At 64.9% G+C, this 22887-nt stretch overlaps 1 protein-coding gene across 3 annotated transcripts; it reads left to right on the top strand.

The window, feature by feature from the left end:
* The first annotated feature begins 2606 nt into the window (after positions 1–2606).
* Positions 2607–19285, top strand: SBK1 (SH3 domain binding kinase 1). Of its 3 annotated transcripts, none has more exons than XM_057372431.1 (4): positions 2607–2683; positions 15657–15859; positions 15944–16146; positions 16705–19285. In XM_057372431.1, exons 1-4 carry the CDS (start codon positions 2622–2624, stop codon positions 17485–17487), a joined length of 1251 nt encoding a protein of 416 aa, XP_057228414.1. In that variant the 5' UTR covers positions 2607–2621; the 3' UTR covers positions 17488–19285. The 3 variants fall into 3 exon arrangements, with proteins under 3 accessions (XP_057228414.1, XP_057228415.1, XP_057228416.1); XM_057372432.1 differs by lacking the exon at positions 2607–2683 and adding an exon at positions 8655–8754; XM_057372433.1 differs by lacking the exon at positions 2607–2683 and adding an exon at positions 10329–10816.
* The last annotated feature ends 3602 nt before the right edge of the window (positions 19286–22887 follow it).

Here is a 22887-nt window from a genome sequence, read left to right as displayed (position 1 = left end):
GAGCAGAGTGTCCTGAGTTGCCCTGCCTGCTCTCAACATCCCATGGGACACCGGAGAAGTGCTGGTGGTGCTGGAGGAGTCTGATGGAGCCTGGGCAAGGTCCTGCCCTGAAGGGTCTGTTCCTCACTGTGAGCTCCTCTGGGGWTCCACCAGGAGCCACAAGGGTTCCTGGCTGGCCCCTTGGTCCAACATCTTGGTGGGATTTTATTCAGTGATAAAGGGTCAGCAGGAGGGTCCTGTGAGCCAAGTGAGGTGTCCTCTCTTTCTGGGAAGTGTGGGGTGGGGTGGGATGTAAATCCAGGAGCCATTAGGGGCTCCCAAGGCAGGGGCACTCTCGTCTGCCTCCCTTTTCCCCCAGGTTTCTCTCTGCTCAGCCCATTAGCCAAGGCATTAAATTTTAACCTTTTTTGTTGTTCCTGGTGAGTGGGTGCCTGGGTAGGTGCCAGGGCTCTGGCACCAGAGGACCTGGGGATTTGGGGTCGGATGGGATRGTGGGACCCCTCTGATCCCATGGATTCCCTCAGAGTGGTGCCTGTGGGATGTCGGAACTTCTCCCAGCTCCCAAGGACCCACATGGAGCAGGATCCCTGCAAACATCCGGCACAGCCAGGCTGGGAGAGCTGGGGGTGCTCACCTGGAGAGGAGAAGGCTCCAGGGAGAGCTCAGAGCCCCTTCCAGGGCCTAAAGGGGCTCCAGGAGAGCTGGAGAGGGACTGGGGACAAGGGATGGAGGGACAGGACACAGGGAATGGCTTCCCACTGCCAGAGGGCAGGGATGGATGGGATATTGGGAAGGAATTGTTCCCTGGGAGGGTGGGGAGGCCCTGGCACAGGGTGCCCAGAGAAGCTGTGGCTGCCCCTGGATCCCTGGCAGTGCCCAAGGCCAGGCTGGACATTGGAGCTTGGAGCAGCCTGGGATAGTGGAAGGTGTCCCTGCCATGGTAGGGGGTGGAATGGGATGATCTTTAGGGTCCCTTCCAACCTAAACCATTCTGAGATTCCAAGATTCTGTGAGATAAAATTGGGATGAACTCTCCAGACTCTCCTGGGGAACAGGACCCAGAACAGCAGAGCCAGGAGCTTTCTGGCCAGGAGGAATTAAAAAGCCATCGATTTTTGCCATTAGCAGGGGTGTGGCTGGAGCAGACGCCGCAGGCAGAGCCACTCGCTGAATAATTCAGGGCACAGATGACRAAGCCCCAGGCCAGGCTGGGGAAGCCTCTCCTCTCCATGTCCTCCCACTGCCCCTTCCCAAGGACACGGCTTTTGCTCCTGTCCCTGGGGGTGGGAGGGACCAGGGTTCGGTCCCAGGGACCTGGGGACAGGTGTTGAGTGGGGGACAGTCCCAGTGGAAGTGGAACAGTGACATGTCAGGGCCATGTGAGTTTGGGGACTGCTGATCCAGCATGGCCTGGTGTATTCCCCTGGAGCAGCTGGACATTGCCTGCAGCARTGGTCCCTTTCGGGGCCATCATGGGGGAAAGGTGCCATTTTTGGGGCTGGGACATTGCTGTAGGGCAGGGACACTGCTGTGGGGCAGGGACACCCCTCCCACAGCACCATGGTGCTCCTGTGCTGTCCCTGTCCTGCCGTGCCCGTGCAGTGGGACACAGCCCCCAGAACGGCTCCCAGGATGGCTCCCAGGATGGCTCCCAGGCCACCTTCTCCACCATCAGCAGGCACAGGGCATCCACGGCCCCCCGGACTGAGGGATTGACCCCGATTGTGTCACGTCCCCCGGGCCAAGGGCTGCCCAGAGCCTGGGGATGCCGGGCAGAGCCCTGGGGCACAGAGCACGGGCTCCTCGGTGACCCGCGGTGCCCCGGCCGGGCGGGCTGAGYTCGCCCGGTCTCAGTCGGTGCTGGCGAGCCCCGAGGCAGCAGCCGGCACCGGGAGAGGGCGGCTGGAGCCCGGGCAGGCGGCATTGGAGGGGTTAACTTCCAGCCTCGCCGCGGGAGTCGGGAGCTATTAATACTCGCACGCTGCTTTAGCTGTCAGAGCGAGCGGCTGCTCCGCCGGTGAGACGAGCCCCGCGGAGCCGCCGCTCCACGACGGCACAACTTTCCCCCTCCGTCGGTGTGTCGGGCTGCCGRACCCTTCCAGAGCGTTCCAGACCTAGCTGGATCCTTTCAGACCCTGCCGGACCCCACCTGCTGCMGGGGACACCTTCCCCACAGCGACACGGGCTCCGTCCGGTGCCACGGGGCAGCCGCTTCCCGCGGCCCCTGAAGCCCCGCGGGGTTCGGCCGGTGCCTCGGCCCACCCTGCCGGACCCCTGGCGGGGTGATGCCGTCCCAGGTCCCCGCTCGCACCCCCTGAGCACCGGCAGTGCCGCCGGCCGGGCAGCGCGATGGGTGCCGGGGTGGCACCGGGCATCACCGGCCCCGCAGCGAGGGCGACGCGGGACACTGCACGGCCCGGAGCTGCCTCCGCGCCCGGGAAGCGGCCGGTCCCGGCGCTCAGCCCGGCCGTGTGACGGRCTCCCCRACACCATGGCCCCGGGAGGGCCAGCGTGAGCCTCCGGCCACCGCCGGCACCGGCGAGGAAGATGCCAACAGCCCTCCGGCGCTGCCCGCCCTGCGGTCCCCGTCGGCCGGGCGCGGTGGCCACCGGCCCTGAGCGATGGATTCCTTCTGCTTCGTCTGCTTCCAGAAAGAGGAGCTGCAGCCCCTGCACCTGCACAGGTCAGTGCCGCGGCCCGGGACAGCCCTGCTGGGGACACGGCGCTGTGGGGACACGCCATGAGCCCACGGCAGGGCACGGCACGGGAGAAGGGCACCGGGCCGGCCTGGGGGCAGTGCCTGCCCGGGCTGTGCCAAAGTTTCCTTCGGAGCGGGCGCATCCTCTCCGGGCCGGAGGAGCCCAGAGCCCGGTGCTGCGCAGAGCACGTGTGTCCGGCCGGGATGTGCTTCCCCGGCAGCAGCTCTCCAGGGAGACCGCTGGGCATCCCGTGCCGTGCCGTGCCGTGCCGTGCCAGCTGAGCGGTGCCGTGCCGTGCCGTGCCGTGCCAGCTGAGCGGTGCTGCTGTGCCCAGGGGAGCAGTGGGGCTGTGGGCAGCAGTGTGTGTAACCACGGCCTCCCGGAGCTATCCCAGACCCATCCCGGATCCATCCCAGACCCATCCCAGAGCATCCCTCCCACCTCGCTCACCTGAGCAGTGTCCCTGGGCGGTCTCTGCTCCTCCCTTGCTTGGTTGGGACCGGGGGGACGGTGCAGTTGCGGGGTCCACAAAGAAACCCACGAGGCTCCGCTGGGCCCGTCCCTTCTCGGCAGCAGCACCGGCGCTCGCCTCCCCCTTCCCCGAAATCTCCTCTCGGTAGGCGCTGCTGAGCGGCAGCCAAGGGGAATGAGCCGGAGCCGGAATTAGCCGGGCAGCCGGCGGGGATGCGAGGTGTGAATGCTGGCACATGTTGTGCCCAACTGCTCCTCCGTGGCGCTGAGCCACTGCCGCTCCTGTCCCACGTTGCCAGCCCCGGAGCCTGCTCCAGCCAGGACCCCCCCGGGCACTGCCTGTGCCCAGCGAGGCTTGGGGGGTCTCAGGGCCATCAGCGGCATCAGTCCAGGCAGGCTGTCCTTCCTCCCGGAGTGCAGGAAGCTGTAGAATTTGTTTGGGTGTAAATCATGAGTTTTTGGAGCCTCAGTTGCTGTGAGCCACTACCCAGCTGGAGGGAACAGGGGTACCAGGGATCGAGAGGGGCCTGGGTGGGGGTGCTGCTGGCTGGAGGGGTGCACAGGGTTCCCAGGACTCCTGTCCCATAGCCCAAGCCGCGGTTGGGGATGAGCAGTGGCATCCGGGCTGTGTCAGACCACAGGTGGCGACAGTTTGGCATTCTCAGCCAGGGAGGGAGCACACAGGGCACTGTGGTGGCCCAGGACCCTGCCTGGTGGTCACGGGCATGACCCCTCCCTGCACGAGGGGATGGGGAGGGTTGGACACCCATGGCTTGTGCCCAGAGGCTTCTCCCCGTCCTGCCCTGCCTCTGGTGGGCTGCGCTGGAGAGGGTCCCTCTCTGAACACCCCCTTAGCTGTCACCAGCTTGTCCCTGAGTCTGTCTCCATCCCATGGGGACACAGCAGCCATCGCCTCTCACCTCCAGCACAGCCCCGCTGGGGTGGGCTCCCTGGGGTGACAGGAGGTGCCGTCTGAGGCGCTCCCTGCTCTGTCACCGCCCACGTGCTCGGCCCTGCTCCTGTCACCTGTGCCAGCACGTGGGCCCCACGCCTGGGTGCTGTGGCAGCATGTCTGTCCCCCATGTCTGTCCCCCTGCATCTGTCCTTGCATGTCAGTCCCCTGTGCCCATCCCAGCCTCTGTCTCCTGTGTCTGGCCCCCCGTGTCAATCCCGTGTCTATCCTTGCACCTCTTTCTCCCTGTGTCTGTCCTCCTGTCCCCCCGTCCCCATCTCCCCATGCCCGTCCCACCGTGTGTCTCCCCCCGTGTCTATTTCCCTGTCTCCCTGTTTCTGTCCCCGTCCCCATCCCCCCGTGTCTGTCCCCTTGTCCCCATTTCCATCCCCCGTGTCTGTCCCCCCGTGTCTGTCCCCCTGTCCCCGTCCCCGTGTCTTTCCCCCCGTGCCCGTCCCCGCAGCCTCTAGATGGTGCCAGGAGAACGGGCAGCGAGCGGAGGCGGCGGGCGGGCGGTGCCGGGCGCTGTTGGGGTACCGGGGTACCGGGGTGCCAGGGCGGCCCCCGCGGCTCTCCCAGTRCCCCCAGTTCAGTCCCTCCCTMGTCCCGAACAAACCCGTTCTGCTTCTCATCCCAAGCAGCCCATCCCAAAGAACCGTGTCCCGTCCCCTTTCATCCCAGCAGCGGAACAGCCCTCGCTGTGCTCCGGGGTCAGCGCCGTCCCCGAAATCCCAAATGCGGCCGGTCCTGCCCCCGCCCGTGCCTGGGGATCCAACCCTCAGGGCGCGGTGCCCCCGCCCGGCTGTTCGCTCCGTGCCAGCCCCCCRGGAGCACGGGACGGGGTCGGGGGCTCCGGGCCGTGGGCAGCACCCGAGGCTTGCTGGGGGCTCGGCGTGTGCCCACCCCCGGCGGGGCTGTCCCTCGGCTCCTGGGCCGTGTCCCCGCCCTGACCTTGAGAGCGGCCGCTGGGAATCTCCTCCCGCCTGTCACCGCCTGCGATGGCAACACGGGGACACCGAGCTGGGGTGCTCTGAGCCCCCCTTCCCACCCCTCCGGGAACCAGCTCCCACTATTCCCCTTTGCCCTGGGAACCCCGGCCATGGGCGCTGTCCCCACGGACCGAGGGGACACGGGGCACGGTGGAGCCGGGCGGGCAGGGGGCGGGGGTTGCTGGCCCCGCAGGGGGGACACTCCGGAGCCCCCGGGGTGAGCGGGTCCCCTCCGCCCGTGCCGCGGCTCCCGGCGTGCTCCGCTCCCTCCTTCCCTCCCTCCCTCGCTCCCTCCGCTGCTCCTTCCCAGCATCCCCGCAGCATCCCCGGCAGCTTTGGCTCCTGTCACAGAGGCGTGACAGCCGCGGGCGGCCCTGGGACCCCGGCCCGCGGCMTCGGGGGGCTCAGCCCCTCGGCTCCCGCTCTGCCCCAGCGATGCCAAAGGGACAAGCGACCTTCYCGCCGAGTTCCGAGGGGATGAGGCRCGCTGGGAATATTTTGGGCTTTGCAGGTCATTTGCTGCCGCCCACCCTGTCCGAGCKCATCCCATGGCACCAGCCGGATATTCCCTTTCCGGCACAAATCCCRGGGGCACTCGTGGTCCCTCGGGGAGGCGGGGGCTCCTCGCACGGTTTGGGATTGCACGAGCTGATAAACATGTTTGATCTGGCTCCTTTCATCTCGTTAATCTTAATTAGTTATTAATATTCTGGGAGTGCTTTGAAGACCACGATGCCTGTGCCAGCGCTCACTGGTACAACCGATGTTACTATGGCTCAGTGTGTGTGTGACCCACGTGCTGCCGAGGGGCTGGACTGCCCCACAGGGATCTGACGAGCCCCATGGAGCCCCACAGAACCCCCCGGAGTTGCATGGAGCCTCATGGAGACCTGGCAAGCTCTGAGGAGCCCCACGGAGTCCTACAGAGCAATGTGGAGTCTCACAGAACCTCAAGGAGCCCTGCTGAGCTCCACACAGCCCTGCCGAGCCTCACGGAGCCCCACAGAGCCCCACAGAGACCCACGGAGCCCACGGAGCTCACAGAGCCCCATGAAATCTTTCAGAGCCCTGCTGGGCCCTACAAAGACCCATGAAGAGCTGCTGAGCCCCAGAAAGACCCACAGAGCCCTGATGAGTCCCAAGGAGCTCCTCAGAACCCCACAGAGCCCCATGGAATCCCACAGAGCCCTTCAAAGCCCTGCCAAGCCTCACAGAGTCCCAAGGAATCCCACAAAGCCCTGCCAGGTCCAGCTGATCCCACTGCCAGCTCAGCCCCTCTGTACCCAGGGCACAGCAGGGCCCTGTCCTCGAGCACYAGGACGGTGACACTGGGAGATGACCCATGTGTGGGGCGTGTGACACCATCCCTGCAGCCCCCAGTGGTCCGTGGGCTATCTCCCCGGGCACCGGCACCTCCCGCCTGACCTAGAAACAGCCCCGAGCTATAAATAGGGAGAGAGTTGACAGAGAGCTCCGAGGAGCCGCTCGGAGCGGAGGCTGCGGGAGCCAGGATGGCACGGCAAGGACAGGCAGGGGACACGGCGGGAGAGGGGCCTCGGGAAGGGGCGACGCTGGTCCCACCCCATCCCCAGCGGCCCGGGGAGGCGGCTGTGGCTCCCCCTGGCCCGGGTCCCGCTGCTGCGGTGGCACAGGGAGCACCTGGCTCTGCCCATCTCCCAGAATTTTCCCCTTTCCCGCACCTTCACTCCTGAGATGCTCTCCTGCCCGGTGCCCCCCCTGTCCCAGCCCCACAGCAGCCGCTTCGAGCACCTCAGCCCGCACCCAGCGCACCCTGGCTGGGTCACTGCTCCGGCATTTCTCCTCCCGTGCCTTTCCCCCTCCATCCCGAGGGGGATCACCCACACTCGGAGCATCCCGGCCGGAGGAGCCGGGAGCTGTGGCAGGAAGCGGCGAGCGGGGGGCGATTGAGGGGACCGGCCTCGGAGCCGCAGCCGTCCCTCCCGTGCCCCGGCCGGGGCTGGCGGTGCCCCGTGAGCAGCGGGGAGAGRGTGACGGCAGCACAGGCGATGCCGGCACGGATTAAAGCGGAGAGTCGGAGTGTGATTCAGCCTCTTGCCTTAAAGTCATTCATGAAAAGACTTAATTGCTCTGCATCCTCAGCGCGAGCGCAGAGCCACCAGTGAGTCAGTGCCGATGGCTCCCGGCCCTCTCCGGCTTTTGGGGCCTCAGGGAGCAGCGGGACGGCCCCGGTGCCAGCGGAGCGGGCGCAGCTGGAGTGTGGGAACAGTCCATTGTCCCCGCGGAGGGTGGGACAGCCCCATGGCCGTGGGTCCCTTTCAAGTGGCATCGCGGGAGCGAAGGGACCCGGCACCCAGCTGACAGAYAAGGAAGCCCCAAAGCAAATCCCGGCCTGTGTTAAACGCCCCTGCTTGGCCTTGGTGGGCACGGAAGGAAATCCAGGAAGACGAGATGTGCCCAGGGATGCGCCAAGGAGGAGCACGGTGCCCACCCCTCGGGACCCTCCGGGAGAGCTGTCACTGTCCCCCMGGCTGGAGGYGCCCGGGAGCTCCTGGTGCCCAGCTCTGGCACCGCTTGCTGCAAGTGTTGCCGAATTTAAGGTGCCTGAAGGGAAGCCCCCACAACGCCCCTGCCTCTTCCGGTATTCCCTGGCTTGGAGGGAATGTTCCCACCATCCCGGAGCACACGGGGAAAGCCACGTGTCCTGCACTGCTTTTATTGAGGAGTGGCGCTTCAGGGGGCTGCCTGTGGCGTGGTGGGCATCACCTGTCCCTCARTGCCACARGGTGCCCAGAGAAGCTGTGGCWGCCCCTGGATCCCTGGCAGTGTCCAAGGCCAGGTTGGACGGGGATTGGAGCAGTCTGGGATAGTAGAAGGTATCCCTGCCCATGGCAGGGGTGGAACGGGATGATTCTGAAGGTCCCTTCCAACCCAAACCATCCTGTGACTCAGGGTGGGCACCACCCGCACCACGGGGGCATCACCTGTGCCAATGGAGAGGGAACAGAGTTTCAGAGGGCTCAAGGACAGCCGGGCTCAGGGAAGCAGCAGGCAGCGGGATGCGTTCCTGTGCTCGGGCACTCCGGTGGCACCGTGCTGCTGCTGGTGACCCCCAGACGCTCCGAGCTTGGACTGTCGGGGTCGTCGCGGCCGGTAGGGTATTAAGCCTGCCCCTGCAGAGCCCCGTTCGCATCCCCATTGTCCCCAGCGCCGTGGTYTGTTCCGAGCCGAACCCGCGCTACCGGCGGGGAGGGGGCAGCTCAGCCCCGACCCCCCTTTCCTGGGCTGCTCCCGCACTGACTCCCCCMGGCTACATCGGAGGGGCGGGGACAAACAGCGCCCCGCATCCCGCATCGCTCGTTCCGCATCCCCCCATCCCCCCGGGGCCGGCGGCGGAGCCCCCCCGCGCCTCCCGCTCCTGCCGCTCCTCCCGCTCCGCGCTCCCTCCCCGGGGCGGTGCCGGTGCCGGTGCGGGCGGAGCGCGGCGCTGGGCGGGGGCTGCGGGGGGCGCCGCGCTCCGCTCCCTCCGCTCCGCTCCGCTCCGCTCCTCCGGCGGCGGCGGCGGAGCCGCGGCATGAGGAGCCCGGCGGGGCGGGCGGAGCGCGGCGGCGGCGGCGGCTCCTCTCCCGCCGGGGACGGGGCGCGGCGGCGGCTCGCCCCTCCGGTAAGGCGGCCGTGCGGGGATGGGAGCGGACACGGGGGTGCGGGGATGGGAATATGGGGATGGGGGTGCGCGGATGGGGGTGCGGGGGGCGCCGCCCGCCCGGTACCGAGGCCGCCCTTTGTTTGCCCGCACGGCGCGGGGAGGGGACAAACCCAATCCCGGTACAACCGGCGCTCCGGGATGAATGGAGCAGGGTGGGCACCTCGCCGTGCGGGCGCTGTCCCCGGGATCGGTCGCCCCTCCGGCCCCGAGTCCCTCCTGCGGCCGGTGGCACCTGCGTCCCGGGCGGCCCCGGTACGGCGGGGGGGGGGCGAGGGTGAGGGACGGGGACGGAGGGGCGTGAGTGACACCGAGCGGAGCTGGGGCCGCGGGGCCGCTCCCCRGGGGCTCCTGGTGGGTTTGGGGGTGTGGAAGGGTGCGCTGAGCTGGAAGACAGCTGAGAACGGGGGAAGGGGAGAGCAGGGAGAGGCGGCCTCGGGGGCAGCTCAGGCCGTGTCCCCTGGTGTCCCCTCATTATGTCCCCTCGTGTCCCCTCATCACCTCCCCATCTCATCTCCCCTTGTTTTCCCTCACGTTCCCTCACCTCGCCTTGTCTTCCCTCATCAGCTTCCTGTCTTCCCTATTACCTCCCCTCCTGTCCCCTCATGTCCTCTCGTCATCTCCCCTCATGCCCCGTTCATCATCTTCCCTCGCCTCCCCTCATTGTGTCTCCTCATTGTGTCCTCTCTTGTCCCCTCGTCATCTCCCCATGCTCCCCTTGTCATCTCCTCTCGTCTCCCCTCGCGTCCCTTCATCGCGTCCCCTCCCGTCTCTTTGTGTCCCCTCATCTCCTCCCCCAAGTCCCCTTTCACCTCCCCTGCTGTCCCCAGGCCGCGGGCGCGGGCACAGGGCCGGCGTCCATCCCACCCCGGCCTCTCCCCGGCTGCAGCGGGGAAGRGGGAGCGTGACCCACTTTCCTCCAGGTCCGGCCTCGCTGCCGCCGTGGCCGCGGGCGGGCGACGCCAGCCGGGAGCCCCGCCACAGCGCGGGGACCGGGGACAGAGTGTCCCGGCCTCGGCACCCCTCTGTCCCGGACCCGGCATCGGGGTGCTGCCCCATGGGGAGGCAAAGGTCAGAGCCCCCGACCCGCCCGGTGTCACCGGGTCACCGTGCTTTGCCCGGGGCGCTGCGGGAGGGGACCACGGCTCCCACCCTCCTTCCCGGCGGCGGAAGCCAAGGCTGAGTGGGGGCGCTGCCCAGCCTGCACGGGGCACTCAGAGGCTGTGAAGCCCCTTGGAGTGGAGTSAGAGCTGTTTTTGTGGCAGAGGGACGTGTCCCTGCTGTCCCCAGGAGCGAGCGGGGCCGAGGGCCGGCTGGCCCCRCCGCGGGGTCGGGCAGGTGCCGCTCGGGGCGTTTGTCTTTGCAGATCCCGACCGTGCGGTGCTGCCGGCGCTGGCGGAAGAGTTTTGGGAGGGAGATGATGACAGGCTGATGAAACCAATCAAACAATGAAGTAATCATAAATCCCCGGTGCTGGCGGCGAAGGCGGGAGGAGCTGCAGGCTGGAAGAGCTGAGGTCCTAACGAAGCCATCCCGCCCGGCAGCAAAATCCCGGGAGGTCGGAACGCTGAAAGGCAGCCAAGGTCCTGTCATTGGGGCCGATGGACGGAGACAGCCCGGTGTGGATGAGGGCAGGGAGAATCCTGCTGGCAGCTCCGGAACAGCGGCGCCGAGGGCACGGGCAGGAAGGAGGAGCCGCGGCTCCCCGGGAGCTGTCGGAGGAGAGAGTCCTGGCACCGCTTGGTTTGCTCTTCCCAAATTTTTCTGCGGAACTCGAATCCTGGGACCGAAGGCTGAGGAAWCTTGTCACAGACAGACTGATGGCCAGGATGGGAGATGGTTCCTGCAGCGGGGGACACTCTGGATGGGTGTGAYGGGGCCTGACCCTGCCCTGCAGCTGGAACATCTGCAGTGGGAGAGCAGCTCCTGCCAGCCGGGACCCGGCGCCTGGCTGGGCACCCACTGGCTTTGCTGAAGACAATCCTGGTGCTGAGCAGGCTGCGCTGGTCTAGGCAAGGAGCTGGTATGAGAATTGCTGGATAATTTGGAATTTGGTGCCAGTTYGGTCCTAAGCTCGGGGCACTGGGGAGTCCTGGCTGCTGTGGGTGCTCCRGTGGAGGTTTGGTGCTGGTCCCAAAGGTGTAGGTGGTGCTGCAGTGTTMCCCAGCACTGCCCCACTGCTATGGAGCCAGCTGGACCTGGAGATGTGGCCCCATCCGTGGCCTCTTTGGGGTGGCTGCTCCTCCTGGGCTGCAGGATCTGGTGGAGGGGCTGTCCCCAAACCGCTGCCACCAGCCGATGTCCCCGTGCCATGTGTGACCAGCCACTTCCCGGACACAGCTGGCTTGTCCTGAGTGGCTTTGGCTGACCCTGGGGTGGCACGTGGGTGCAGGAACCCTTTCCCTGTGCATGTTTTGCTGCTTTGGGAGGTGGCAGCCAGCCTGGCTGGAGACTGCCCAGCTGTGGTGGGCACCGGTGGCTCTGAGCCCCGGTGAGATCYCAGTCCTGCCCCCACAGCCACGTTGTCCTCGTTAGGCCAAGGTGCCTTTGTGAGCCCTCCCTGGGCTCCAGCGTGCCACAGCCCCCGGGAAGCGCAGCTCATATCTGGGGTGCGGGTCCCAGCGGCATGGAGGAGAGGAGAGGATGTCCCTGGAACAGGGTCAGGCAGAAATGGAGGTGGCAGGGGCTGGAAATGGAGCGAGGCGCTGGGAGGCAGTGGCTCCACGAGGGACACGGCCGAAACACCGCCGGCCCCTCGTCCCAGGGACACCAGGGTGGTGCTGGCATGGCGAGACCTGGGAGTGGGGATGGCTCTGGCAAGGCCCAGGGCGTGACTTTGCTGGCTCAGTGTATTGTTTAGGGGAAATAGTGGAGGTTTGGGAGCTGGGTGGGGTGCGGAGTGAGGGAATTCCGTCCTGATGGATGAGTGGGAGTCAGTGTTACCTGCTCGTAACTGAGGGTTTGGGGACAGCGAAGGGGAAATCAAAGCTCTGCCAAGTGAAGGGACAGAGCAGCGTGGGTCTGTGCCCATCCCATTGCTGCATTTCTCATTTCTCCCCTCTCTAAAGAGGAATATGGGTCTTGCAGAACCCCTGCCCCGAGTAGATTTTCCCTTTGTCTTCCCGATTCCTTGCCCCGGAGCAGCCCACGGTGCGAGTCCCAGCCCCTGGCCAGGGTTCYAACCCTGAATCAGGCTCAGCCCAAACCCTTTCCCTGGAACCTCCCTCAATAACCGGTTGTTTTTCTGTCAGACTCTTATGTGGCCAGAGGGATTTTTTTCCCCCTTTCCCTCTTAATTTCCAAGCAGCCGCTGCTCCAGCAGGCTTCTCTGCGGGAGCCTGGGGCAACTCTCCCCGGCGGCCTCTGCTCTTCTCAATGAGCTCTTAATGAGTTTGCAATTAGTTATCGGCAGAGCCGATGCGCCCGGGGCTGGGCGTGCGGCGGAGCGGGATGCGGAGCAGGGCAGAGCATTCCCCGGCAGGGAACAGCRCTGGGGCAGGATTGTCCGTGCGTGCCAGCCTCGGCTCCTGGCAGGATGCTGGGCTCTGGATATGGGATAATGTGCTCCCGGGATGTGCTCCGCGGTGCTGGGGCTGGAGCCGGGAGGTTCGGGGAGAGGAGCGGCAGCTGCCGACGGGAGACGAGCGGCTGCCTATAAATACCTGCCAGGGAGCAAGGAAGAGGTGGGTGGATTATCCTCCTCACTCAATGAGATAAACGGTGCTGAAGCTTAAACACGGAACAATTTTAGTCTGAATAGTAGGAGAAATGGCTCAGGATGCGGAGATGACGGCAGGAACCGCCTGTGGCGAGCGGCAGGTCCCGGGGCCACGTGGCAGCAGCATCGCTGCTTCTTTGTCATGCCCGGGATCTTGAGCCGCGGGGGGTTTGCCAGGACTCAGCCGGGATGCGCATCCTCCTGCCTGCTCGGGAAAGCTCCTTCAGGAGCACCTGCAACAGCCGAGCTGCATTGGGTGGCTTTGGCTTCCTTCGGGCGCGGTGCTGGCTCCTCTTGCAGGGTTTTGGGGCGGAAGAGGAGCTGGGGTGCCGGGAAAAGACCTCATTTGGCTCTGGTGTGACCCGATCACGCGCGTGGCCGCACATGAGGTCCTCGGTGTGGCTGACCTGGCTGCAGAAGGACGGGACCCCAACCCTGGCCGTGCCAGGCTGGTGGCATCACCTGCCATGCTGGCACYGCCATCCCTCCGTGTCCCGCTATTCCCCCATCCCTGCTGTCCCTGGGAGCGCACGGAGCCAGAACCGAGCTCTCGTCACCTCCCGCTGCCGCCCCGCTTGGCTGCTCACATCAAACCCAACATGTTTTCAAAAGCCTTTCAATTTTTAATGAAAACTTCTGCGTTTACGCTTCCCTCGGCCTTGCGCGTCGGTATTTTGGTCCCCGTTGCTGTTTGGCTCCTCCCGGGATCGGTGACGGCTCCGTGTTCCCGTTGGCCGTGCGGAGCGGGGCTGTCGCTCGGAGCTGGCCGTGCCGGCGGCGCTGCGGCAGGATCCCAGCACATCCCGGTGCCAGCCACGCTGCAGCACGGGACCGGGATCCCTGCTCCCCGTGGATGCTCCTCGGTGGCTGCTGGGGAAGGAGACACCTGGAAACCCCAACAGGCTGAGCCMAGGGGAAGAGCAAGCAGCCCTTGACTTGAAGAGCACTTCCACAAGCCGCCAGTCCTGCCTCTCCTCTCTCCCATCCAACCAGCAGGGTTTTTCCTCAAACCCAACCTTCCTGGCTTGAATAATTGCATTTCRACGCCGCTTAATTAAGGGACATTGATGAGCGCCATCGTAAATCCAAGCGTAGCCGGAATCCTTCGTGCAGGATGCCGGGGGCTGTTCTCAGTCCTGCCTCCAGCGAGCTGCTGCTGCTGATCCACCTCCACCTCCAGCACCCAGACGCTGAGATGGTGCTCCTCTGCCAGGGGGCCAATGAAACACTATGGAGATGAGCTGCTTCGGAGATCTTATGAGTCAAACTGTTACATTTTTGGAACATCATGATGTTGAAGTTCCTTTTCTATTTTTTCCCCAACTTCCCAGGGAAAAAATATAACTATAATAAGTGAAGAAGCTGAGCTTTGGTTTGGGATGACAGGCAGCAGGGTGCGGGGAAGGAAGGAGGGAGAAGTTGGAGATCCGGCTCAGCCTTGTTGGGAAGGGGCTGGGAGGATCCTTGTGTGTGATCCTGACCGTGGGGTGCTGTGGGTGCTTTGTGGGGTGTCTGGCACCATTTGGGGTGGCTGTCCCAGCTCCTGCGTGGGGCTCAGCCCGTGGGCACCCCTGGGCTMTCTCTGTCCATCCTCATCCTCYTGYGGCCACCGAGTGCCCTCYGGCTGCCCGGGCTCTGTGCTCCCGRGGTGATGGAGGGTGAGGCAGTGCCCTGAAGACATCAGAGGAGATGCTGGGGTGGTTTCACTGCTGTGGAGCTGTGGTGGGTGACTCCAAGCTTGGATCTTCTTGTGGGAATGGTCAGAGGGAGGAGGAAACCATCCCTGGTTTGTCGGGAGTGAGGAATGTCGGTGCTGATGTCYGTGTGCTGCTGCCCTCTGCTCTGCTTTGGTGAGATCCCACCTGGGTTCTGCCTCCAGCTGTTGGTCCCCAGCACAAAGGATGAGGATCTGTTGGAGCAAGTGCAGAGGAGGCCACAAAGATGATGGCTAGGATGGAACACTCCTGTTATGCGGAAAAGCAGAGAGAGTTTGGATTGTTCAGCCTGGAAAAGAGAAGAGAGAGAGCTCTCTGGGGAGAGATCAGAGCCTCTTSCAGGGCACAAAGGGGCTGCAGAAAAACTGGAGACGGACTGGGGACAAGGGCCTGGAATGAGAGGACAAGGGGAATGGCTTCCCASTGYCAGAGGGCAGGGATGGATGGGATATTGGGAAGGAATTGTTCCCTGGGAGGGTGGGGAGGCCCTGGCACAGGGTGCCCAGAGAAGCTGTGGCTGCCCCTGGATCCCTGGCAGTGCCCAAGGCCAGGCTGGACATTGGGGCTTGGAGCAGCCTGGGACAGTGGAAGGTGTCCCTGCCATGGTAGGGAGTGGAATGGGATGATCTTTAGGGTCCCTTCCAGCCCAATCCACTCTGGGATTCTGTGATTTTCCCCATCAGACTGTCTGATACCTGGTGGTATGGGATGTCACCTATCAAGATTTGGTGCTGATGGATGACCAGTGGGATTTGGGGGTGGGATTTGCTGCAGAGCCATTGTGTCCCACTTGGTTCCTGTGGCCTGGCCCTGGTTCTGCTCTGGAGCACCCCTGGCTGCAGTGAGGCTCAGCTCTGGAGGGTGCTTTGGTGGTGAAGGGGACAGAGTTGGCTCTTGGGGTTCCTCTGGGGACCTCAGCAGCAGTGGGAACCCCCAAAGTGCCTCAGCTGCTGTCCTGCACAGTGGCTGTGAACACACCAGACCCAAGGAAATGTGTCCTTGTGGGTGTCTCCTGTGTGTCACCCCATGTGTGTCCCTGTGTGTGTTTCCACATCCCTACCCTGCTGTCTCTGCCATGCCCAGAGCCCTCCTTTGTCCCCAAACATYCCCAAGGTTGTAACCCCCTGCAGAGCCTGGAGCATCCCCTCCAGAGCCATTGAGTTGGAGGCCTCTGGGGACCGAGGGGTGGCACTCAGTGGTGGCTGCTCAGCACCGCCCTTGCAGCCCAGTCTTGCTTTGCAAGGAGCTGTGGCTGCAGCTCTGAGGATGGGATGGGATGGGATGGGATGGGATGGGATGGGATGGGATGGGATGGGATGGGGTGGGATAGGACGGGATGGGACAGGACACGATGGAATAGGACAGGATGGATGGGATGGGACACGATGGCTCTGCAGCCCCACGGAAGCAGTGCCACCCGTGCCTTGCAGCGCAACCATGAGCGCGGGCTCGATTGAGCAGGAGCCGTCGCGCAAGCTGGGCTGCTGCGGGGTGCCCCTCATCACCGAGGACATGCAGTCGCTGGCCATCCGCACGCTCTCGGGCACCGACATCACCAAGCACTATGACCTCATCCGCGAGCTCGGCAAGGGCACCTACGGCAAGGTGGACCTGGTGTCCCACAAAAGCACAGGTGAGAGCGGTGGGCACGTGTCCGGAGTGGGGTGACCTGGTGTGTCCCAGCCGAGGGCTCACCCCTGTCCSCTGCCTTCTGCAGGCACCAAGATGGCCCTGAAATTCGTCAACAAGAGCAAGACGAAGCTGAAGAACTTCCTGCGGGAGTTCAGCATCACCAACACGCTCTCCTCCAGCCCCTTCATCATCAAGGTCTTTGACGTGGTCTTCGAGACCGAGGACTGCTACGTCTTCGCTCAGGAGTACGCCCCTGGTGGGGACCTCTTYGACATCATCCCCCCGCAGGTGGGACCACTGAGCCTCGGCAACCTCGGGGGATTGTGGGGGCTCAGGGGGTGCTGAGCAAAGCTGCCCTGTGCTTGGTGCCCCTGTGGGAAAGGCTGCGGGTGTGGGACTGGGCAGTTCTGTCTGGGCTGGGCCTGGCCACGGGCACCTACAGGCAAGTGTGGGACCCATCACCCACCCCCGGGTGACTCAAGGTCCATCACCTGCCCCTGGGTTGGCCTGGGACCCATCACCCTTCCCMYGGGGAAGCTGTGGCTGCCCCATTCCTGGAAGTGTTCAAGGCCAGGTTGGACAGGGCTTGGAGCACCCTGGGATAGTGCAAGGTGTCTCTGTCAGGGGCAGGGGGTGGAACGGGATGATGCTTCAGGTCCCTTCCAACCCAAACCATCCTAAGACCCACCACCTATTCCCTGGGTGGCCCAGAAGTCACCAGCAGGCCCTGCCTCAGAGCACCCAGATATAGCCCCGTGACACCAGAGGCACAGAGGTGTGTGTCCCTGGGTGGGTGAGGCCCCATGSGCTCGGTGACAGCTGAGTGACGCCGTGTCCCCTGCGCAGGTGGGGCTCCCCGAGGAGCTGGTGAAGCGCTGCGTGCAGCAGCTGGGCCTGGCCCTCGACTACATGCACAGCAAGAGCCTGGTGCACCGGGACATCAAACCGGAGAAYGTGCTGCTCTTCGACCGCGACTGCCGCCGCGTCAAACTGGCCGACTTCGGCATGACCCGCAAGGTGGGCTGCCGGGTCAAGCGCATCAGCGGCACCATCCCCTACACGGCGCCCGAGGTGTGCCAGGCCGGCCGGGCCGAGGGCTTCGCCGTGGACACCAGCATCGACGTCTGGGCTTTCGGGGTGCTCATCTTCTGCGTCCTCACCGGGAACTTCCCCTGGGAGGCGGCGGTGGCGTCCGACGCCTTCTTCGAGGAGTTTGTGCGGTGGCAGAAGGGGCGGCTGGCGGGGCTGCCCTCGCAGTGGCGGCGCTTCACGGACGGCGCCCTGCGCATGTTCCAGCGTCTGCTGGCCCTCGACCCCGAGAAGCGCTGCCCCGTCAAGGAGGTTTTCTACTTCATCAAGTGYGACCTCATGGCCGAGGTGCGGTGCCGGCCCTCCTACCGCTCCCGCAAGCACGCCAGGGACAAGCTCCCGGCCGGCCCCCACTGCCACGAGGCCGCYGGCTCCTGCACCCCCGCCCCGCTCAAGAGGACCGTCCTGACCGAGGGGAGCGGAACGCGYGGCCCTGAGCCTGGCGCGGCCGCCCCGGGCACGGCGAGCAGGACAGACGGACGGCAGGACAAGGGCAAGGGGCAGATGGTCCTGGCCACAGCAATAGAGATCTGCGTGTGACGGCCGCACGACCCGCCCCGTCCCCCCGCCCAGGGACAGGGATTGGGGAGCTCAGCGTGGTGGTGGCACCAGCCAGGACCGGGCTCTGGGTCTCCCAAAGCAAACAAAAAGGAAAAGAAACACAATCGAAGAGGAAAAGGACAGAACTGGTTGTGCTCCGTAGAGCTGAGGATGCCGATCCCTCTGTCCCGCCTGGGCGAGGCCGGTGGCCGGAGCTTGGCCGAGGGCACCGCTCACTGCCCGGGTGGATGGGGACACCCACGGCCCTGCCAAGGCTGTGCTGCCCCCTCTGAGGCTGCCCCAGGGTGGCACGGGGAGGGCTCCTCCAGCACGGAGAGGAAGAGTCAGGGGGCAGTGGGTAGCGAGTGACCCACTGGCTCTGCCCCCACCCTGTGCTTGACCCTTGTGTGGGGAGTGGAAAGGCCGATGACCCTGCACCGTGGAGGAGGCCTTTGGGGAGGTTGGGGTGGGTGGTGATTTGCCCTCTTCCATTGGTCCCTGCCCCGTTGCTGGGACCGGGACGGGGTGGGGAGATGGGCTCCGGGCTGGTGATGGGGAACCGGGGGGGTCACCGGCAGCCCCGGACCCCCGGCAGCCCCGGCTGCCTCCCTGCCATGGGAGGCGCTGGCAGCCATCGATGTAGCAAGTGTCCCTGTCTGTGTGTCCTTGTGTGTCCCAGCCACCGCCGCCGGCAGCCCCGGTCCCCGTGCCCCGCCGAGGGGTGGGGATGGGTCCCCCTGGCCGGAGCGGCGGGTGCCCGGGGCCGGGCTGGCCGTGCTGGTGTCCCCGTGTCCCCTGTGCAGACTCTTCGTACCCAGGGACTGGAGGAGGCGGCGGCGGCGCACCCAGGCCGGCCCGCACACCCCGGCAGCAGGGGACGGGGTCCCAGTGGCCTCCCGCGGGCTCGCCCATTTGCCCGTGCTGTCCCCATCACCCCTCCTTGCTGTCACCCCTTCCCCAAACCTGTCACCCTCCCCCGGGGCTGGCAGGGAAGAGGCAGCGGGGTAGACCCCGCCGGGGCTGGCTGCAGCGAGGCGGGGTGCGGTGGCAGCAGCCGCCGGTGTYCCCTTAGTGACGCGCTCCTGTGGAGGTCACACCGTCCCTCCCCGATCTGGGCACCCAGCGGAGCGGGGGCTCGCCCCACCGCCGGCGTGGGGAGGCTGTGGGGGCACCCCAAGGCAGGAGCACCCTGCTGCGGTTCGGGCTTCCCTCCCACGGGGCGGGTGCCGCGGAGCCGCCGCGGCGCCCCAATCCCCCACTAAGGGCTATAACGCTTTCCAGCAGCAGCAGCAGCAGCAGTTTACAGAGCAGGGGCCGCCCCCGCCCCCGCCGCGCCCCCGCCCCCGGCACCCCCCGGGCCCGGCGTTAGACGTAGCATTGCCCCGAGTAGAGAGCTAGGCACCGGTTTTACTCCTTCTTGCCTTAGGTCCCTCGATGTCCTCGATCTTTCGTGCAATAATGTAGATAAGGGATCCCGGCCGCCCCGGGAGGGCTCGGTGGCACCTCTCCGGGAGGGCTCGGTGGCACCTCCCCGGGGTGTGTCCCAGGGGGTGCCAGGTGTGATTTCTGTCCCCGTCGAGGTCGCTGTGTCCGTAGGTTGTCGGGTTTTTATTTCCAGTTCCCTCAGCTGTCGGGTTTCGGACCTTCTTCCCATAGGAGAGGCTGTAGTGTCACAGACGTTACCTCAGTTTGTCACTGTTGAAAATGATTTAAAAAAAAAACACAACTGAAACCATAAAAAATGACAAAATACATAGTTATAAAAGCAACAAAAAATTTCTCAATGGCGGTGAAGACTTTTTTTTTTATTAAATGAAGGAAATGTGATGCTGCTTGTGCGGGGGTGGAGGGCACGGCCTCTGCCCTGCCGTGGCCTCGGGAGTGGCTGTCCCTCCACTTTCACCCTGTCACCTTGGGAAGGGAGGGAAGGGCTATGGGGAGCAGCACCGTGGGGCAGGTGGGCAGCACCCATGGGTGGGGGGCACCCGGTGGCCCTCGGTGCAGCCCCCTCCCAACCACCGGGGCTGCCTGATGCCGAGTGTATTCCAGCCACGTCTGCAGGCTAATTTCAATTTCCTGGTAATTATGCAAATGAATGTGGATTTAATTAAGGGCAGATTTCATTAAAGTCTTCTTGGGGAAATGAGAACAGGGTGGGGGAGAGCGAGGAGGAGGAGGAGGCGGTGGCAGGGAAGCAGAGATGAAGGCAGCGTCTGCCCCGGAAGATAAACGGCCCCGGGGGATGCGCAGGGGATGGGCGGGATCCCTGGGGAGTGGGGTCCMCCGTGCCCCCATTGCAGGAGGCTCAGGGGCCTCTGGCCGGGGCTGTGTGGGGCAGGGCCGGGGGCAGTGCCCGGAGTGGAGCCCGGGGAGGGCAGCAGCGGTTCCTCGGTGCATCCCCAGCCCCGCWCCGGGGACAGGGCAGCGAGTCCCCTTCATCCCCTGCTCCAGCAGCGCTGGCTCCCGGCTYCTTCCCTCCCACCAGGAAAGCGTTGCTCTGACACGTGATGCGTATTTTTCTCTTCCCCAGCTAAAAATACAGATTTGGCCACGCCGAGAGGTCTAGGAAATCAATGTCATTGTCACCAGGCGCTGGCTGGCAGGACCCTCCCCTCCCCGATGCAGACAAAAAAAGGGAACGCTGCCGTTTGACGTCTCCGAGCCGAAGCGCTCGCGCGGCTCCAGCGGAGCCGCCTTTAATCCGAAATGAAACGGGGCTAATTTTATCCCGGCAAGGTCGGGATGCTGCGAGCCCGCCAGCGCCGGCAGGGCACGAGCTCTCCAGGCAAAAGCTTGGGCCCCAAAAAACGCGGCTGAAGGTTGCCGAGCCACCATCTGCACGGCAAAGGTGTCACATGCCTGGCAAAGCCACCCGCTCCCTGTGTCCCCTCCGAGTTTGCTCCCGGGTTTGGCTGGACATTCGGGGGTCACGGCCGCTGATCTTGGGCACTGCCTGAGCCAAGGATAAGCAGCACAASCACTGCTCTGAAAGGAAAATAATCCTCGGTTTAGACCGATCCCGGAGGACGGGAGGGAAGAGGGATGGGGTGGCAGGTGTGGAATGGTGTGGGTGTAGGTGCAGCATCCCGTAAAACCAGATCCTTCCGAAGTGGGAGGCCAGGAAGGCCTGGCTGTGACACTCAGCTGCTGATCCCATCTCGGATTTCACCCACCCCTCGATTCCGGAGCCGGATGGTGCCCGGTTTTCCTCAGAGACACTTTGCGAAGCTCTGCAGCCCCAGCTAAAACACTGGGGGTTGGGAGTAAAAATAACTTGGGAATGATCCGCTGTGTTGGGAGCACAGCGATCAACGCCAAGCTGGCACTGCACAAAGTCCCACCCCAATCCCRAACAAGTCCTTTAAAAGGTAATATTTTGCCGCTAGGACGGTGCTTCAGCTCCCTGCTGACTCAGGAGGGGCCGTGGGATGAGGAAGGAGCTCCCACGCATCCCGAACGGGGCGGGCAGCGCAGGGTCCGGGCTGCCGGGGGATCCCCAGCCCCGCTCGGGGACGCGGTGGGACGCCAACCCGGCGTGGGGAGCATCCACGAACCGCGCTTCTCGGGGCTGATCCGCTTTCCAGAATTTCCAAAAATAGCGGCGGCACGGCGCTGGAAGGGGCGTTGGGAGGAAGTGTGACTCATGTGCCACCCGGAGCCCCAGCGGTACCGGGCAGCAATGCGGGAGCGGGCGCGGGGGCACCGCGATGCTCTTTCTGGTGGCAGCTCCCACGGASGGGACGCGGCTCGGGCTCGTCCCTGCCCGTCCTTCCCGCGGGGACCCTCTGCTGTCTGCGGTTCCAGCTGCCAGGGATGATGGACATATGTCAGTCAAGGGCTGGCAGCGGCCGAGGGCCCCGGCGGGGATGAGCTGCTGGAGACAGCACAAAGTGTCCCGAGGTGGCGAAAAATCCAGCCGGGGCCACGGGGGAGGGCTCAGCGGGGCCGCGGCCGGTGGCAGGAGGGAGAGGTGACCTTGTGTGCCGATCCAGCCACCTTTGGGAAGGGGGAGAGCAGGACTGGCTGCACCCCCGGCCGCAGCCCGCCCCAATCTGCCCCAGCCCCCAGGCACAGCCCTGGGAGCATCCCACGGGGAGCAGCTCACGGCCGGACCCTGCCGGGTGTCGGCTGCTCCAGCCGGGGCATCTCTGCTCACGGGCACAGGTAAGCAGGAGCTGCCGCAGGAATCTCTGCCGGCATCTCCCGCTCGGCCCGGTGCTCCTCACAGAGTGTTTGGACACGGTTTTTTCATCCCAAAGGTGTTTTCCCCCCGTGGAAAAGGCGGTGTTTTCAGCAGGATCTTTTAGCTGAAGGGAGGAGTGGGTTGATGGCGATTTTGGGGTGCGGGGAGGTGCAAGGGCTGAGGGCACCCTGCACGCCCCCCATCCCCCAAAGGGGTGGGTTATGGGATCCRGCTCGCAGGCCTCCCACGTTGCCATGACAACTGCAGCATCCCGGCTCGGCAGGGATGGGAGCTCTCCTCCATCCCATCAGCGCCTCGGCCGCCCGTGGCTCTGGCTCTGGCACAGGCAGCAGCCCAAGCCCACCGAGGAGCCCCAGCTGCTGTTCCCGCCGGCCCCGAGGGCTGGGCCGGGCTCCTCCTGATCCAGCCCTCCCTCCTCAGCCCTCCCAAGGCCGCACGGCTGCCGGGGCAGGGGYAGGAGAGGCTTCTGCTTTTCAGACATGGATCTTCCCATTGCCAACCCTTCCAACTGCTCTGGATTTGCAGGGTCCCAGCAAGCAGAGCATCCTCCAGGCTGCCCCCAAACCCTCCTGTCTTCCCTGGGGGGCACAGGGTGGGCAGTGGGCTCCCAGGTCATGGACCCTGCTCCCCYATTTGGCCCAGATTTGGGGGCAGCAGAGCCAGGRCTGTCTCTGGRCTGGTGTTACCCCACATTAACTGGRGCATTCTCCCACTCTCTGCAGCCTCCCAGCCCCTCAGCTCTGAGCCTGGAGAGATTCCCAGCTAATTCCTCGCTGACAGCAGTGGCACRGGGCTGGGGAGAAGCTTAGCTTCYRTCTCAGAGGCTGCTGCACCTCCACAAAAGTCGCATTTGAAGAGCATTAATACAAGATTAATCGAGGCTTTAATAAACAGCGAACYGARYGCTAATGGAGCCCAACTTGTAAGCCACGTGTAACACCCCGGGGGCTTAAAGGCATCCAGAACACGGCTGGAACATGCTTAGAGGGGATGTTAATCACCTTGTAGGCCTGCAGACACCGCAGGGGAWGGAAACTTTAGGGGAAATGCCGCAGGGGAGCCTGGGGCACTGCCTCACATGGGGGTTCACAGGTGCTTCCCCCTGCCCGGGCCTGGCACCAAGGCAGGCAGAGGAATTTGGGACCCCTGGGTTCCCCTGGGGCTGGAGCAGGGTCAGGAGCCACAGGGAAGCAAGG

This window comes from Malurus melanocephalus, unplaced genomic scaffold (assembly GCF_030028575.1).
Source record: "Malurus melanocephalus ecotype Western Australia unplaced genomic scaffold, MMel_1.1 scaffold_170, whole genome shotgun sequence".
NCBI classification, from domain to species: Eukaryota; Metazoa; Chordata; class Aves; order Passeriformes; family Maluridae; genus Malurus; species Malurus melanocephalus.
This window is presented reverse-complemented; position numbering and strand designations above follow the sequence as displayed.